This window comes from Silurus aristotelis (assembly GCF_946808225.1).
Source record: "Silurus aristotelis genome assembly, chromosome: 8".
In the NCBI taxonomy this organism is placed as follows: Eukaryota; Metazoa; Chordata; class Actinopteri; order Siluriformes; family Siluridae; genus Silurus; species Silurus aristotelis.
This window is the reverse complement of record NC_139581.1, coordinates 13,000,758-13,020,564: the sequence shown is the minus strand read 5'-3', so window position 1 is coordinate 13,020,564 and position 19,807 is coordinate 13,000,758. Positions and strand designations below refer to the sequence as shown.

General features: G+C 38.8%; 3 protein-coding genes across 3 annotated transcripts; all 3 read left to right on the top strand.

Annotated features, from left to right (window-relative positions):
• Window positions 1-209: 209 nt before the first annotated feature.
• On the top strand, window positions 210-1,456 carry LOC310730050 (olfactory receptor 4B13-like). The gene has a single exon (XM_083548804.1). The coding sequence runs from the start codon at window positions 281-283 to the stop codon at window positions 1,229-1,231; it is 951 nt and encodes a 316-aa protein (XP_083404930.1). The 5' UTR covers window positions 210-280; the 3' UTR covers window positions 1,232-1,456.
• Window positions 1,457-4,640: 3,184 nt separating this feature from the next.
• LOC310730568 (olfactory receptor 4B13-like) lies at window positions 4,641-13,703 on the top strand (the record flags this gene model as incomplete). Its single annotated transcript, XM_083549584.1, has 2 exons — window positions 4,641-5,219; window positions 13,344-13,703. The coding sequence occupies 2 exons, from the start codon at window positions 4,641-4,643 to the stop codon at window positions 13,701-13,703; spliced, it is 939 nt and encodes a 312-aa protein (XP_083405710.1).
• An 829-nt stretch (window positions 13,704-14,532) lies between these two features.
• Window positions 14,533-17,991, top strand: LOC310730567 (olfactory receptor 4K14-like; the record flags this gene model as incomplete). Its single annotated transcript, XM_083549583.1, is given in 3 exon segments — window positions 14,533-14,589; window positions 17,081-17,165; window positions 17,168-17,991. Coding segments are annotated over 3 exon segments (966 nt in total).
• Between the last annotated feature and the right edge of the window lie 1,816 nt (window positions 17,992-19,807).

Here is a 19,807-nt window from a genome sequence, read left to right as displayed (position 1 = left end):
ATCCACCTGCTCATTGGTGAACAGAATGTGCCCTGCTGAAAAATAACTGTATATATAAGCTAGAGAATCAGAAACTCTGACTAAAGGATAGATTTAAAGGATAATTTCACTCAGTGACTATGCTTTAAATGCTTTAATCCTTGCAGAGACTTTTGCAAAAAAAAAAAAAAAAAAAAGGTTTTGACCCATTCAGAGGATTTGGTATTTCTATTTATTCTGGGAAACTATGTTTATTGGACTATTCATAACTTTGTGGGTATTATTTGTCTCCATATAAAATATGACAGAATTTATGGAAAATTCCTCGGGGGAGTACATGTTTGTGATTCATGGATTGAATGACACAAGGACAAACAAACATATTTACTTTGCATTTGGTCTAATTGTCTATAGTGTGACGCTGTTTATAAATCTGTCAATAACTATTACAGTCATTCTTGATAAAACACTTCATGAACCTATGTATATATTTATATGCAATATGTTTTTTAATGGAATACTTGGAGCTTCTGCTTTCTATCCAAAGATCCTTGCTGACCTTTTAGCAGAATATCATGTTATCTCATATGCAGGATGCCTTTCACAAGCTTATATTATTTATTCTTATGTTTTCTGTGAATACACGTGTTTAACAGTCATGTCATATGACAGATACATATCCATTTGTAAGCCTTTAGAATATCATTCTATTATGACACTTCAGAAATGTTTTAAATTATTAATTTTTTCTTGGCTCTGCTCAATACTAGAGTCCTTTGTTGGGGTGATGCTCACTGCTCAACTTCGCTTATGTGGTAATGTCATTGACAAGCTTTATTGTTCTAACTGGGAAGTTGTCAAGCTGTCTTGCACAGATGTGACTGTAAATAATGTGTATGGGTACGTTCTAATGGTATATCATGTATCTCACGCTTTGTTCATCATTGTGTCATATATTTCCATTATCAGAGCTTCTTTAAGGTCCAAGACGCAGTGGGCAAAATTCATGCAGACATGCCTTCCCCATTTAATGGCACTCACAAACTTCACTATTGCTGTGATCTTTGACTCTATGTATGCTCGTTATGGCAAAAGTCAGGGACTGCAAGCTCTGCGCAACATGTTAAGTATTGAGTTTCTTGTTGTGCCTCCTCTCCTAAACCCAATAATATATGGATTTAAACTAACTCAGATAAGAAAAGGCCTTGTAAAAACATTCCTGCATAGATGTAAAACTTTGCAACACAGCTAATCTGTGTGGTGTCCTAGAAAAACCCTTCAAATGGGTTAGCTGAATTAAATATATTCCTCTTCTGCAATGAACCCATTTAGAAGTAAAAAAGTAACAATCTGCAAAAATGAAACTGATATGGATAATTCATATAATCTACTGTCTCACTATTTGATCAAATCCTTATCAGTGGCTCCTGATCAATGTCTTACCCTAAATGAAATATAATCAATAAGTGTTTCAGTCAGATCTGTCAAGTTGACCAAATTTCTATTTATCTTTTTTATTTATTTATTTATTTATTTATTTATTTATTTATTTATTTATTTATTTATTTATTTTAAATACATTTTATCTGTATTGAGTGTGTACACTTTCTGGGCACTTTTCTTTTTCGATGTGATGTCATGAAAATACTGTGCAATGTTTGGTTTCCAGTTTCTGATTATCATCAAAGTAATGATAACTGATATAATTGCTGTATATAATTATATATATATATATATATATATATATATATATATATATATATATATATATATATATATATATATATGTATATAAATCACTGTAATTCAATTTACAAATCATTTACTAAATAGATCCAAATGACGTATATAGGTTTCAGGCAGACAGATTGCATTTACCACTGCATTTGTTGAACTGACGCTGGACCAAGCATGATCATATATATGTCATATGAGTATATGAGTATATATATATATATATACCCTAACCCATATCACTGCTTTAATCCTCCTGAGCATAAGAGCTAATAGGACATGCTGACTGACCTGCAAAAACTCTGTTATGCTTCTTTCTTACTCAAGAGTAATAGCAAAGATAATTTCAGTTTTGTTAAAATAAACTATCTTGCTACTACTTTTGCATTTGAAATTAGAATATAAATAGTATTTACATGTTAACTTGCTAAATTATTTAATAACAAATTATTATTTGTTGGATATATCATGTTTAAACCACAAGGCGTAAAAGTTACCCTGCAAAATTGTCTGCTCAGAGACGGGCTCTTATTTTAGACAGCATGGAATTCACCAAAGCTGCACAGGTTGTTGCAGGGATACTGTTCCACTGCACCATAATGACATCACAGAGCTGCTGGATGTTAGGTGGATGCTTCTCCACCTTCTGCTTGAGGATGCCCCACATGCTCAATAGGGTTCAGGTCTGGAGACATACTTGGCCACTCCATCAACTTCACCTTCTGCTTCCTCAGAAAGGTAGTTGTCATCTTGTCGGTGTGTTTGGGGTTGTTATTATGTTGGAAAACTGTCATTTGGCCCAGTTTCTAATAGAAGGGCATCACATTTTGCTTCAAAATGTCACAGTACATGTTGAAATACATGTTTTCCTCAATGAACCACAGCTCCCCAGTACCAGCAGCACTCATGCAGCCCCAGACCATGATGCTACCACCACCATGCTTGACTGTAGGCAAGGCACAATTTTCTTGGTACTCTCACCAAGGCATCACCACACATGTTGGACACTATCTGAGCTAAAGAAGTTTATCTCATACCAGAGAACATGGTTCCAGTAATTCATGCTCTTGAACAGGTTATCTCCAGCAAACTGGGATTTCCTTATGAGCCAGCTTCAGAAGAGGATTCCTTCTGGGTTGACAGGCACTGAGTTTCTTATTGTGCCTCCTCTCCTAAACCCAATAATATACAGGCATAAATGTAAAGCTTTGCTACACAGCTGATATGTGCAATGGCCTGGTTAAAAGGTTCACTATTTTATATTACATGTTCTATATATTTCTTAAAATGTAGTTTATAGTAATTAAATAATTTCCTGGAAAAACCCATCATGTTTAGCTTAATTAAGTAGATTTGTCTTCTCAACTCAATTAGAAGTAAAAGTAACCATGAAACTAATATACATAATGTACATCAGTTACTGTCTCATCACCTGGTGTAAAAAGTGACTGCATTGATATACCAGGGGCTCGTCACTAAATTGATCACTGTCTTACAATGAATGTGATAAAATTAATGTCTTTTAGTCAGATCTGTCATGTTGACCAAATGTATGTCAATCTTCATATATTTATGCATTTTAATTCAATATCTGTACAAAGTGCGTTGACACACTTTTCTGTTTTTATTTGTTGTCATGGAAATATTGTGGAATTTTCCACAATCCAGAATGATTCAGCTTGTGTCCATCTTCAGACAATTGTTAAAAAATAGAATTAAAATAATGAGAAATACACTTTTAAAGTATGTGGGTATCAGGTAGACTGACTGCATTTACCAGTGCATTTGGTAAACTGGCTACTGACCAAATACTATATTTGCAGAAAATGGAAAATGATTTGTACTTTCAAGGCTACCTATAACCTGATTATTCCTTTATAATTGTTGGATTATGCATATGAAAATAGAGAAAATTATGCACTTTCAAATGTCACCTTTGAGCCATGTAGTGGAATATTCTAATAGTAGAATATTAGAATATTAATTGAAAAAGTCCTTCTCAACTTAAAAACTAATTTTATAAGTTCATATTTGGGCTTCATTACCTGAATAAAACATTGACAAACACTTTTACTTTGAATTTATCATTTACTTCACACTATCTGTACATTTAATACTAGTTACACGGCTGTTTTATATATAGTCATATATAGTCATGTGGAAGCCTTTGGGTATTTTGTCATTGTATCTATTCAGCAGGTGTTACATTTATTGCTTTTCATCTGAATCTTAGTCTAACTAGAAACAATAATTGCAGCTGTTATGGCTATCACCTTTACCATTAGGAGATGTTACTGATCTTGGAAAAAATGTGATTCTGAGCAAATGTGTATATAAGTCATAGAGTTATTTAATCAAAATACCTTTGCAGTCTAAGACATAAAGGTTTAAATACTGTATATGCAGACAAGCCTACACCCCTATAATCACTCTTAGTAACATCACCATTTACTGAAAGCTCTGTGCAATTCCTAAGGTATAAAGATATTTAATATATAAGTTTCTCTTTATATATATTTGGTTCCCACTTGTATAGTTCTGTTCTTTTATGATGCTTAGCTACACTCATACTAAATTCATTTGTTAAGGCTGTTGGTAAAAGTGGTCCAAGATTAAATCCTCCATGGCAAAGTCTGCCTTCTGGGAAAATTGCCTTCTGCTTATTGGTAAACAGCACATTTCTCACTTGAAAAATGACTGTATATAAGTTAGAGGTTTAGAAACTCTGAGTAAAGGATATACATTTTAATTTTAAGTTGGAGACCATGCTGTGTAACATTTTAACCTTACAGATATTTTTTCAAAAAAAGGTTATAAACCATAAATAGGTGTATTTGTTTCTATTTTTATTCTGGAAGCTATGCTTATGAGACTTTTTAAAGCTTGTGGTCAGTTTTTTGTCTTTATACATACTAAAAAAATAAGTGATGGAAAATTCCTCAGGACAGTTTGTATTTGTTCTTCATGGATTGAATGACACAAGGACAAACAAGCATATATACTTTGTATTTGGTCTAATTGTTTATATAATGACTGTGTTTATAAATCTGTTAATAACTTTAACAGTCATTCTTGATAAAACACTTCATGAACCTATGTATATATTTATATGTAATATGTTTGTTAATGGAATACTTGGAGCTTCTGCTTTCTATCCAAAGATCCTTGCTGACCTTTTAGCAGAATATCATGTTATCTCATATGCAGGGTGCCTCTTACAAGTAGGCATAATTTATTCTTATATTTTATGTGAATACACGTGTTTAACAGTCATGTCATATGACAGATACATATCCATTTGCAAGCCTTTAGAGTATCATTCCATTATGACACTTCAGAAAAGTTTCAAATTATTAGTTTTTACTTGGCTCTGCTCAATACTTGAGTCCTCTGTTGGGGTGATGCTCACTGCCCGGCTTCTGTTATGTGGTAATGACATTGACAAGATTTACTGCTCGAACTGGGAAGTTGTCAAGCTGTCTTGCACAGATGTGACTGCCAACAACGTGTATGGGTACATTATAATATTATTTAATGTATTTCAAGCTGTGTTCATCATTGTGTCATATCTTTGCATTATCAGAGTATCTTTAAGGTCCAAGGCGCAGTGGTCAAAATTCATGCAGACATGCCTTCCCCATTTTATAATTATTACGAATTTTACTATTGCTCTGCTTTTTGACATTATGTATGCCCGTTATGGCAAAAGCCAGGGACTGCAAGCTCTACGCAACATGTTAGGTATTGAGTTTCTTGTTGTGCCCCCTCTCCTAAACCCAATAATATATGGATTTAAACTTACCCAGATAAGAAAAGCCTTTCTAAAAATATACTGGCGTAGATGTAAAGCTTTGCAACACAGCTGATATGTACTGTTTGGTGTCCTGCAAATAGAATTGTTTTTCTAATTATTTCAATCAGAAGCATTTTGAATACTGGTTCATTTCAAAGTGCAAAAATAACATTTATTATGTAAATTACATTTGGAAAAGATTACTGCATAATTAGAGGCTTGCAATGGACAATGATATATCCTTCTGATAATCTGCAAACTTTCACCGTAGTTACTGTCTTATCACCTGAGATAAAGTGACAATTTTACTGCATTTTGCAAACCAAATTCTTATAACTCTCTTTTCACTCAACTGATTGCTGTGTTACACTGATGATGAAATATTCAATAATTAATTAAGTCAGATGTCATGTTGACTAAATTTCTCAATAATCTTTTTATTTTTATATACAGTTTAATCTGTTATCTGTAAAGAGTGTTTAGGTACACTTTTTCTCTTTTCAATAGTGTGAGGTGATATTTTGATGGCAGTATGTGCTTAAAGTATGTGCTTGAATTTGTGTAACCCAAATCTGCTTAAAAATATTAAAGAGAAAGAAAGCTATTGTGTAAAATCTATTTCACATTTATAAAGTTACTGTGACCTAGACTCTCTTTAGATAATTTTAAAAACCCAATCAGTTCATCTTCTGCTTACAATGATAATTTCATATAAATTCTCTATTGCAGCCTGATGAAATTATGGCTCCATCAAGGTATACAATTGACCACATAGTCTCTTAATATGTCACATATTGTGACACCTATATATGACCTACTTTGCAGTTGTTAATCATATGTGAAGTTAATTAAAATGAATGTTTTTTTATGTTCCAGGGAAAGATATATATACTCACAACAACATATTCTGCTTTATTTAGTCTATTTATTCTCTGTGTTACAGATATTTTATGTAGTAAGAGGATTAAACAGATTTACATTTTTCACACATTTGTATGTATACAAGTGTAAAACAAAACAAAACAAACAAACAAAAACATGCAGGTTAAATTTGACAGTATACATACACCTTTTATATTGTACCTTAAAAACAGTTATATCTAACTTCCCTTTTTTAAACAGCAAAAATGACCTCAACTGCATCTACTCAAAAGTATTATAATATTTACATAGGTATAGTTAAAGTAAAAAAAAACAAAAAGAGTCCCGAACCGCATGCAAGGCGGGTTGTGAAGATAAATCCCAGGGTGCGTGAAGGGAAGCACAGAGCTGAGCGAAAAAACAGGGAAGCGTAACGCGAAAACCACAATATCGGCCAGTGAGTATGTGAAAGTGAGGGGTTTAAATAGGCAGGTGATTAGTGTGTGAATGAGCCGCAGGTAATCGACATCAGTAGTCGGGCGAAGTGCTCCGTTAGGGCGGGGCACGCACGGAAGAAGGAGCTGGGAGCTCCCTGACACCACAAACACCCCCCCCCCCCACAAACGCACGGGATACAGCACGTTCTGCCTGAGCACCCAAGACCGCTCCTCCGGACCGTAACCCTCCCAGTCCACCAGGTACTCAAAGCGACCCCCGCGCCGTCGGGAGTCCAGTACCTCCCGCACTGTGTACCTCCGTGTACCGTACTACCTCCGCCTGAGCGTGCGCCGAGGGGCCACCTGGAGGGCGAGAGACAGAGGACACACAGCAGGGACACGTGGTACGTTGGGTGTAGGCGTTACCTCGGTGGTAGTTCCAGCCGGTAGGCCACGTCACTGATCTGCCTGAAGACCCTGAAAGGCCCAATGTATCGAGGGCTCAGCTTACGGCAGGGGAGCCTCAATCTTAGGTCTCTCGTTGATAGCCACACCCGATCCCCTGGAAGCAAGCAAGGGGCATCCAAGCGTCGGCGTGTCGTCGGGTGTTACGAAGGGCCCTACGCAACTGTGTGTGTGCAGACTCCCAGACTCGCAGGCAAGTCGATGGGCACATCTGTCTACGGGAACAGGGGCGGCTGGTACCCCAGCACACACTGAAAAGGAGTAAGACCCGTGCTGTCCTAGCGGATGGAGTTCTGGGCATACCCAGCCCACGGCAGGAACCGGCTCCAATTCCCCTGGTCCTGGCTGCAATAGGTGCGGAGGTACCTGCTCAGCTCCTGTATCTTCCTTTTCGCCTGGTTGTTCGACTGCAGGTGGTAACCAGAAGACAGGTTTACTGACTCCCCCAAGAGCTGGAAGAAAGCTTTCCATACCCGCGATGTGAACTGCGGGTCACGGTCCGAGACGATCTTCTCCGGGAAACCAAAGCACCTAAAAACTTGATGGTGCTTTGGTGATGACATGATGAAACAGGGCCTCGGCCATTTCGAGGGCCGTTGGTAACCCCTTCAGGGGAATAAAGCGGCAAGCCTTCGGGAAGCGGTCCACCACCACCAGAACGCACGTGTTGCCTCCGGACTGGGGTAGGTCTGTGACGAAGTCAATCCCCAGATGCGACCAAGGGCGCTTAGGAACGGGCAGCGGAACCAGCTTGCCCACCAGGAGGTGTCGCTGAACCTTGGCCATGGCGCAGGTGGAACAGCCCTGAACGTAGCATGTGATTTCCTTGGCCATCCTAGGCCACCAGTACCATGCCTGGACCAGCTGGACTGTCCGCTTCTCCCCCGGGTGGGACCTCGTGCACTGACTGGATGAGATTCTGCCGGCAAGACACAGGGACAAAGACACGCCGTGTAGAACATCCAACGGGGGCGGTTTCCCATAAGAAGGCCCTCTGGATCTCGGTGTTGATCTCCCAGATGATGGGACCCACGATGAGTGCTGGAGGGAGTATAGGATCCGGGTCGCTGGATTCTTCAGGACAGAACACCAGGGAGAGTGTGTCCGTCTTCCCGTTGAGGGCTCTGGCTCGGTAGGTGACCTGGAACTTGAACCTGGTGAAGAACAGGGCCCAGCGGGCCTGTCTGGGATTCAGTCTCCGGGACTCTCTCAGGTACTGGAGGTTTTTGTAGTCAGTGATTACCGTAAAAGGGTGCTCTGCTCCCTCTAGACAGTGCCGCCACTTCTCTAGGGCCATCTTGATGGCGAGGAGTTCCCTGTTACTAATGTCATAGTTCTGCTCCGCCCGTGAGAGCTTGTGGGAGAAGTAGGCGCAGGGATGGAGCTGTGGAGGGGCCCCAGACAGTTGAGAGAGGGTTACATCGACACCGGTTGACGAGGCGTCTACCTCAACCACAAAGGGTCTCTGCGGATCCGGGTGACGCAGGACAGGAGCAAAACAGAAATGCCTCCTGAGCTCATCGAAGGCCTCCTGGGCCCCTGGGGTCCATTTCAGTCTACAGGCCTCTCCCCTGAGGAGCGAGGTGAGGGGAGCCGTGATTTTGCTGTAACCCTGAATGAACCTGCGGTAGAAGGCCAGGAAGCGTTGGAGCTCCTTGATAGTACCCGGGACGAGCCAGTCCCTCATCGCCTTCACCTTACCCTCGTCCATCTGGATGCCCTGCGCACTAATCCAGTACCCCAGGAAGCGAACCTCCTGGCGATGGAACTCACACTTCGAGAGGTTCAGCTACAGTTTGTGTGAACGAAGGGCTCCCAGGACGTCACGCACATGGCTGTGGTGTTCCTCCAGGTTGCGGAAGTAGATGAGGATGTCATCGATGTAAACCATGACGAAACTCTGGAGGTAGGGACGGAGCACTTTGTTAATGAACCCCTAGAAGACCGCCGGCACGATGGACAGGCCGTACAGCATGACCCGATACTCGTAATGTCCGGTAGGTGTAACGAAGGCGGTCTTCCATTCATCACCTTTCCTGATGCGTACCAGGTTGTATGCGCTCCTGAGGTCGAGTTTGGGGAACACCCTTGCCTCCCTCAGGTTCTACAGGGCTGCTGGTACTAACAGCAGGGGGTAAGGGAGAGGAGCGGTCTGGGCGTTAAGCTGACGGTAATCAATGCAGGGACGAAGGCCACCATCCTTTTTCCCCCACAAAGAAAAAGCATGAAGCGGCCAACGAGGAGGATGCGGCAATGAAACCCTGGCTGGATGAATTGCTCCATAGCACGCTGTTCGGGTGTGGACAGAGGATAGATTCGGCCTTTTGGCAGCTTGGCCCTCAGGAGCAGGTCGATGCAACAATCCCAGGGCCGGTGCAGGGGAAGACGCGTGGCCGCCTGGGCACAGAAAACGTCCCTGAAAGCCAGGTACTCCTGTGGGATTTCACCCTGGGTCTTTGTTGTTGCCTTCTCCACCCTGGTTGCTCCTATTGTGACCTGGGGGACCCGTTTTGGGAGCTGGGTGAGGCATGTGGCATGGCAGTAAGGACTCCATTGCAGGATGTCGCAGGGGTCCCAGGAGCATCTTGGAGAGTGTTGTTGCAGCCAGGGCCTCCCTAGGATCACACTAACGGTGGAACTGTCGAGAACCATGAACTGGATTTTCTCCCGATGGAACAGTCCCACCTGTAGGGTGATCACCGGGGCACAGAACTTCACCCAGCCCTTCCGCACTGGACGCCCCTGGATCGTCTGAACCGCTAAGTCCTGGGAGCCCCTCTCTCGGGGGAGCTGTAGGCGGTCGAGGCAGGCTTGGGAGATGAAGTTGCCTGACCAGGGCGCGTACAGAGAGAGAGAGAAAGAGGGGGTTAGCAGCGTTATGGTGAGTTTAGATAAAGGTGAAATATCAGAAGGGAAATCCACTGTACTCACCGCTGCGCGATGAGGACGAGTGGGACACCTGGCAAGGGTGTGGCCGGGAGTGCCACAGTACAGACACTTCCCGGTAGCTAGGTGCTTGTTTCTTTCTCTGCGGGATAGCCGTTGTACTCCTAATTGCATCGGATCAGTGTCTGGGTCCGCCACAGCACCAGGTTGTGTACTCACGTGCTGTGGTGGTGAATGACATGCTGCCAGACGCTGAGAAAGCCCAAACAGTTCCAAACCCACGTTGTCATCATGCACGGCCATAGCCTGTCTGAACTCTGGAGCTAAACCCAGCCGATACACACTGAGAAGTGCATTCTCACTCCAACCACTAGATGCCGCCAGGGTGCGGAAACGGAGGCTGTATTGGGTGATGTCATCCTTGCCCTGACGTATGTTGAGCAGCTGGTCAGCCGTAGAGAAAACCCCAGAGGCGGCGCTAAAGACTTCCAGGAAGTGCGCGGTAAACGCGGCGTACGTGCCCATCACGGGGCTGATGGCTTCCCACAGTGATTGCGCCCAAGCCAGCCCTCTACCAGAGAGGAGAGAAATGAGAAACGCTACCTTTGCTCGTTCGGTGGAAAAACGCTGCGGCTGCATCTCGATGTATTCACCTGCAGCAAAATCCACGGCATTACGACGCTTTGCCTAAAAACGCCGCTGGAAGTGCCATGGGGCTGCCGGTGTTCACGGGGGGCTTCCTTATTTTATTTTCCAGTTTTTATTTACTAATTTGTAAAAATCAGGAAACAAATTAATAAGTGGTTTTTAGTATTATCTGTAGCCAGAATATGACTTTTTTGTTTCTACCTAGTTCTCTAGTTTTCTGCGCTAATAATCCTATTCAAATGATCACCTGTTTAAGTCAAGTCCAGAAGCTTTTATTGTCATTACAATCATATATAGCTGACGAAGTACACAGTTTCTCCAGAACCCTGGTGCTACATAAAACAATATAGAGCTACATCACACAACATAGAGCTACATAAAAGAACACAAAGCTAAGGACTAAAGTAAGTTGTGCTAGCCGCATAAAGTGCATCATGTGCAACCGAGTGCAAACAGTGCAAGACAAAATACAATGCACCAGACAAAACAGGACAGTGTGGGACATATTCACAAAACACATAATAGCCCGACGAGTAAATCTACTATATAATATGTTATACAGTACAATCTGCAAAAAAGAACTATACTATACTATATATAAAGTACTTTGTGCTAATAATCAAATTACTTCAAACAGGAAGAATGCTATTGCATAAAATAAAATTAAGGCATTTCACCTTACTATATACTTAAGTCACTTTAAATAAATTAAAAACCTACTACTAGTTCCCCCTCAGGAACTCGAGCTGCATCAATAATGCTTTCAGAATGCCTCTCCGTGAACACGGTCTGAACGACTGATTTAATCAGTCCAGCGGAAAAGTGTCAGAAAGCTTTAAAATGTCATGGAGATGGCTAGCTTCTATTTGTTCAGGAAGCGCTCTGTGTGTTTGTTTGTGTGCAGCTATGGGACGATTCCCCAGGTTAAAGAGACGCCGGCTGCTATCTCTCCTCTGGTGCTGCGTCATCCCAAAAGCCTCAGTGCTGCCCACCAAGCCTCTTCGGACCTCCTTGGATTTAAGGGGGCAGCAGGCTGGAGGCTGTTTGCACACCATGGCGGGCTTGCAAGCCTACCAGGCTGACCTGCTTAAATACTTCTAATGAACGGCTTGTAAGATGGACAGGGTTTTTGCTCAAACAACCAATGAAAGACAATACATGTCAGTGTGGAATAAAAAGGATTAATCCAGAAGGATTAAGGCAGTGCTAGATAACAATGGTGTTTACACAATATATTGACACTTGGAAACAGTTTGACATGTTCACTTAGGGTGTACTCACATTTGTTGGCAGTTATTTAGACAATAATGGCTGTATGTTGAGATATTTTTAGAGTACAGTAAATCTGCACTGCATACAAGCTGCACATTAATTAAATTATATACAATTTTAATTTTTATAGTATTGTCCCTTGAGAACATATAATAAAATGGTTGCTTGGGATACTATATATATATATATATATATATATATATATATATATATATATATATATATATATATATATATATATATATATGCTATTATTATAATTATTATTGTATAATTCTACAGTAAATAGTTATTATACAGTATTATTCTTCATCATTGTATTTATTAATATAAACTTGGTCATTTGCCAGCACTATTAATGGAGCTTCTAGTTTGAATCACATTAAGCGCACTCTGCCTCTTGGGAAAATAATCCACCTGCTCATTGGTAAACAGAATGTGCCTTGCTGGAAAATAACTGTATATATAAGCTAGAGAATCAGAAACTCTGACTAAAGGATAGACAACATAACTTTACTCAGTGACTATGCTTCAAATGCTTTAATCCTTGCAGAGACTTTTGCATAAAAAAGGTTGTGAACTATTCAGAGGATTCGTTTTGATAATTTTGATCTATTATTATGTTTATTGGAATTTTCAAAACTTTGTGGTTCATTTTTTGTCTTCATATAGTATTTGAAATAGAAGTTATGGAAAATTTCTCGGGAGAGTACATGTTTGTGATTCATGGATTGAATGACTCAAGGACAAACAAACATATTTATTTTGCATTTGGTCTAATTGTTTATATAATGACTCTGTTTATAAATCTGTCAATAACTTTAACAGTCATTCTTGATAAAACACTTCATGAACCTATGTATATATTTATATGTAATATGTTTTTTAATGGAATACTTGGAGCGTCTGCTTTCTACCCAAAGATCCTTGCTGACCTTTTAACAGAATATCATGTTATCTCATATGCAGGGTGCCTTTCACAAATAGGCTTTATTTATTCGTATGTTTTCTGTGAATACACGTGTTTAACAGTCATGTCATATGACAGATACATATCCATTTGCAAGCCTTTAGAGTATCATTCTATTATGACATTTCGGAAATGTTTTAAATTATTAATTTATTCTTGGCTCTGCTCAATACTAGAGTCCTTTGTTGGGGTGATGCTCACTGCTCAACTTCGCTTATGTGGTAATGTCATTGACAAGCTTTATTGTTCTAACTGGGAAGTTGTCAAGCTGTCTTGCACAGATGTGACGGCCAACAACGTGTATGGGTACGTTCTACTGGTATATCATGTATCTCAAGCTTTGTTCATCATTGTGTCATATATTTCCATTATCAGAGCTTCTTTAAGGTCCAAGACACAGTGGGCAAAATTCATGCAGACATGCCTTCCCCATTTAATGGCACTCACAAACTTCACTATTGCTTGGATCTTTGACTCTATGTATGCTCGTTATGGCAAAAGTCAGGGACTGCAAGCTCTGCGCAACGTGTTAAGTATTGAGTTTCTTGTTGTGCCTCCTCTCCTAAACCCAATAATATATGGATTTAAACTAACTCAGATAAGAAAAGCCTTTCTAAAATTATACCAGCATAGATGTAAAGCTTTGCAACACAGCTGATATGTACTGTATGGTGTCCTGCAAATAGAATTTGCAGGACATATTCTAAATAGAATTTAGAATAGCCTGGTCCTCCAACATTTACTATTTCAATTACATTTGGAAAAGATTACTGCATAATTAGAGGCTTGCAATGGACAATGATATATCCTTCTGATTATCTGCATAATTCACCGTAGTAACTGTCTTATCACCTGAGATAAAGTGTCAATTTTACTGCCTGTTGCAAACCAAGTTGGTTACTTCATTTCCCTTTCAATATTAAAGAGAAAGAAAGATATTGTGTAAAATCTATTTAACATTTATAACATTTATAATTTTAAAAACCTAATTAATTCATCTTCTGGTTACAATAATCATTTCATATAAATTCTCTATTGCACAGAGAGCCTGATAAAATTATGGCTCCATCACTTAACCTAAGGTATAAAATTGATTACACAGTCTCTCAATATGTCACATATTGTGACTCTTATATATGACCTACTTAGCAGTTGTTTATCATATGTGAAATTAATTAAAATTAACGAAAAAAATAAATGTATGTGGCAGGGGAAGATTTGTATACTCACAACAACATATTATGCTCTATTTAGTCCATTTATTATTTGTGTTACAGATGTTTTATGTAGCAAGACGATTTTGATTAATTAAATAAAAAGTTTCAGTTCTGTGTGTTGAGGTGCCTGATGAAGAGTGTGTCAAGGGGTGTTCAATGCTGTTGGCTTTGCGGATGGAACATATAGTGTAAATGGCCGTGATAGAGGGGAGAAAGACTCCAATGATCTTCTCACTTGTCCCCACTATCCACTGCAGGGTATTGCGATCCATGGCGGCGCAGTTCCCAAACCAAGCAGTGATGCAAGTGTTCAGGATGCTTGTGATGGTCCCTCTGTAGAACATTGTTAGGATGGGAGGAAGGAGATGGGCTTTCCTCAGCCTTCAGGAAGTAGAGACACTGCATGGCTTTCTTGGTGATGAAGCTGGTGTTAAGTGACCAGGTGATGTTCTTCGCCAGATGAACACCAAGGAATTTAAAGATCTCTACAGAGGATCCATCGATGTTCAGTGGAGAATGGCTGATCTGTAATCTCCTAAAGTCAACAACCATGTCAACAACTGCTGTCTTCTATGCAGGGTGGAGGGACATAGCCAGAGAGCTACAGTGCAGAGCACAGGGAAAGCAACACAGCAAAAAGACTTCGTCAGGGAAATTCAGGGAAAGAAAAAAGTTTTTTGCACTTTAACTTAAAAAGGTGTTCCTTTAATTAAAAACAAGTTTTTAATTGAACAACACTAGAATCCGCCACCCTAGCTTGCTTTTAAAAAAGTAACTCTGTAAATTTTACTCTATAAATGTTACAACCCTTAGTATTTTGTGGGTTGTATTTGTTTGCGGTGTGTGTTTTATTTGTGCAAGTGTCATCCCGAGACTCCAGTCCAGGTCTTACCTGCACCCACCTCCAGTAAATGACATCAACAGGAGGCAACCTATAAAGTCAGGTCGATAGCGGGAATCATGAGCTCCCTTCGTTCTTTTTTATTCTTTTCCATATCTTGTGATAACCCGTGATTGGCCTACACCCATTCTGACTTTGGGTTTGCCCTTGTGCTATTTGAAGTTTGCTTAGCTTATTGTAAATACTCACTGTATTATACAGTTGTTAATATATGTGCATAAGAGTGTTGTCTTGTTCACCAGTATTAAGGGTGTGGCTGCCATTTCTGTTGAGTGTGGGTTTCCTCCCTGCTTTTGGTGAGAGAGTTAGGGAAGTGTTTTGTCTTTCTTTCTTTCCTTACTGTCTGAATTCTGAAACTGCATTTGCTATTATTGTCATAAATCACATTACACAGATTTAATTTAGCTGCAAAAGTGCATAACTCACATTAGACTCGAGTCATGGACTGTAGAGTTTTTTTTTGTTGTTGTTTTTTGTTAATCCACTTTAATTTGTAAAGGTTTTTCCTTCCATTTAAAATATAACCTCAGGTGAACAACACATTAACATATTACACCGTGTCATTATTTCTACAAAAATAAAGACAAACATTAAAAACTAAAAACATACCTTATATTTTGGTATCTTTTAGAACCACCTTTAGCAGCAAAAACAAAGTAATTGCTTTCTTTATGTCTATGATTCTCCACAGTCTCATTGTAGAGGACTTATTGAGGCTTGTGGTCCCATGTTTCTGAACAGCCCTTTTAACATTCAGCATTTGAGTTCAGTTGAGGTCTGGATGTTGACTGCAAGTTGCCCAGGTAATTTGCTTTTTAGTTTTTGCCAAAAGTGGCCTTGTGCATTATGGCCAAATATCTTCACATTGGTCTCATTAGTCCAAAGGATATGGTTTCAGAAGTATTTTAGTATGTTAAGATGCAGCTTTTAAACCTAATCCATGCTGGCATGTGTAGAGAAAAAAGTTGAATTTACTGGAACATCCACTTCTAGGAAGACTGTCTTAAATGCTTTTCACCTGTGAATGATCTTCCTCACTATAAAATCGTGAGGTTTAAGTTGTTTGTAAATGGCCCTATAACCCTTTGCAGATTAATAAGCAGCAAAATAATTGATATATTGAAGTATTTCCTTGCCATTGTGTTAACACACACCTAAATGTCAGCTAACCTCAAACCAGCTGACTGCCAAAACTTTGCCTTTTATTGAGGAGGTCACACTTGCTGATGATCAACTAATTGAGTGCATATGATTTGCAGCAACTGGCTGCTACTTAGCCTTTTAATAGCGATAAAGGGAGTAAGGCTGTAAAAAAAAAAAAATAATAAAATAAAAATAAAAATAATAATAATAATAATAATAATAATAATAATAATAATAATAATATTGGCATGTAATATGTCACGTGTTGTTCATCTGAGGCTGTATTTTTCTAATTCTAAGGCCTGCTACAAACTAAAGATGATTTTTATGATGATTATTACATCCTAATATACAAAATCATAGAATTCAAGGAAGGTGTATTTTCTTTGCCAAACTACTGTGAATATACAGTATATAATTATTGCCCAAGTACATCAATCCTTTGTTATTTGCTATTAACCTTATCATCAATATTGACTATATAGCTATGGAAACACCTCTTCCCAATATTAGGTAAAACTATTAGCATTATGTTAAGCTTAGCATGAATATCTGGCAATACAACTAGATATTACTACACAAAGTGGCCCTAAATATGATGAAGAAACATGTTTGTAAAATTTATTAGCACATATGATACTCAACATACACATCATCAATATAATAGTTTTCATCATTATAACCATTCAGGGAGCCCAGGAACTCTGGGAAACATAGCTATGGGATCCTTTTTTTTTTGTAACCTTCTACATTCACAAACATAAGTCATAAAAGTTTGTGATTCATGGATTGAATGACTCAAGGACAAACAAACATATTTACTTTGTATTTGGTCTAATTGTTTATATAATGACTCTGTTTATAATCTGTCAATAACTTTAACAGTCATTCTTGATAAAACACTTCATGAACCTATGTATATATTTATATGCAATATGTTTTTTAATGGAATACTTGGAGCGTCTGCTTTCCACCCAAAGATCCTTGCTGACCTTTTAACAGAATATCATGTTATCTCATATGCAGGGTGCCTTTCACAAGTAGGCTTTATTTATTCTTATGTTTTCTGTGAATTCACGTGTTTAACAGTCATGTCATATGACAGATACATATCCATTTGCAAGCCTTTAGAGTATCATTCTATTATGACATTTCGGAAATGTTTTAAATTATTAATTTATTATTGGCTCTGCTCAATACTAGAGTCCTTTGTTGGGGTGATGCTCACTGCTCAACTTCGCTTATGTGGTAATGTCATTGACAAGATTTATTGTTCTAACTGGGAAGTTGTCAAGCTGTCTTGCACAGATGTGACTGTAAATACTGTGTATGGGTACGTTCTAATGGTATATCATGTATCTCAAGCTTTGTTCATCATTGTGTCATATATTTCCATTATCAGAGCTTCTTTAAGGTCCAAGACCCAGTGGGCAAAATTCATGCAGACATGCCTTCCCCATTTAATGGCACTCACAAACTTTACTATTGCTGTGATCTTTGACTCTATTTATGCTCGTTTTGGCAAAAGTCAGGGACTGCAAGCTCTGCGCAACATGTTAAGTATTGAGTTTCTTGTTGTGCCTCCTCTCCTAAACCCAATAATATATGGATTTAAACTAACTCAGATAAGAAAAGCCTTTTTAAAATTATACCGGCATAGATGTAAAGCTTTGCAACACAGCTGATATGTACTGTATGGTGTCTTGCAAATAGAATTTGTTTTTTTTCATTATTTGAATCAGAAGTTGTAGCATTTTAAATACTGGTTACTTTCAAAGTGAAAAATAACATGCTGGTAGCCTGGTCCTCCAACATTTATTATTTAAACTACATTTGAAAAAGATTACTGCATAATTAACAGCTTGCAATGGACAATGATATATCCTTCTGATTATCTGCATAATTCACCGTAGTTACTGTCTTATCACCTTAGATGAAGTGACAATTTTACTGCCTTTTGCAAACCAAATCCTTGTAATCATCTTTTCACTCAACTGATTACTGTCTTACACTGATGATGAAATAGTCACTAATTCATTCAGTCAGATGTCATGTTGACTAAATTTCTCATTAATATTTTTTTTTTCACTTATACATTTCAATCTGTTATCTGTACATAGTGTTTAGGTACACTTGTTCTTTCTCTTTTTTGATGGTGTGGTGTGATGGAAGTACTGTGGATATTTATCTGCTTAAAATCTTTATAATTCGTGACTATTCCATTTCCCTTTCAATATTAAAGAGAAAGAAAAATTTAGGTAATTTGCTTTTTAGTTTTTGCCAAAAGTGGCCTTGTGCATTATGGCCAAATATCTTCACATTGGTCTCATTAGTCCAAAGGACATGGTTTCAGAAGTATTTTAGTATGTTAAGATGCAGCTTTTAAACCTAATCCATGCTGGCATGTGTAGAGAAAAAAGTTGAATTTACTGGAACATCCACTTCTAGGAAGACTGTCTTAAATGCTTTTCACCTGTGAATGATCTTCCTCACTATAAAATCGTGAGGTTTAAGTTGTTTGTAAATGGCCCTATAACCCTTTGCAGATTAATAAGCAGCAAGATCATTAATATATTGAAGTATTTCCTTGCCATTGTGTTAACACACACCTAAATGTCAGCTAACCTTAAACCAGCTGACTGCTAAAACTTTGCCTTTTATTGAGGAGGTCACACTTGCTGATGATCAACTAATTAAGTGGATATGATTTGCAGCAACTGGCTGCTACTTAGCCTTTTAATACCGATAAAGGAAGTAAGGCTGTAATAATAATAATAATAATAATATTAATAATAATAATAATAATAATAATAATAATAATGGCATGTAATATGTCACGTGTTGTTCATCTGAGGCTGTATTTTTCTAATTCTAAGGCCTGATACAAACTAAAGATGATTTTTATGATGATTATTACATCCTAATATACAAAATCAAAGAATTCAAGGAGCCTCATCATCAATATTGACTATATAGCTATGGAAACACCTCTTCCCAATATTAGGTAAAACTATTAGCATTATGTTAAGCTTAGCATGAATATCTGGCAATACAACTAGATATTACTACACAAAGTGGCCCTAAATATGATGGAGAAACATGTTTGTGATATTTATTAGCACATATGATACTCAACATTCACATCATCAATATAATAGTTTTCATCATTATAACCATTCAGGGAGCCCAGGAACTCTGGGAAACATAGCTCAGGGATTCACCCTGCCACGCCCCCCTCTGTAGCTGTCACGCTGCTTTCCAAGATTACCGACAGCTGTGGCTCATTAAAGAACAGACTACTTAAACTCACGTTCATGAGTGACAGGCTGTCGGTCATTATATTGTCATGCAGGTAAATCGCGTGGCTGCTCAAACGCCAAGATTCACCGCTGGCTATTTCTCCGAACTCCATTTCCTTATTGAGGTATTCATTGCCGAAAGCTTTACTTGCATTGGGATTAGGCGTTTGACATTCGCGCTCATAGTGGATACTTCGTTACT

Excerpts from the sequence above, each read along its gene's own strand:
- LOC310730050 (XM_083548804.1), top strand. The coding sequence starts at position 281 with ATGACAGAATTTATGGAAAATTCCTCGGGGGAGTACATGTTTGTGATT.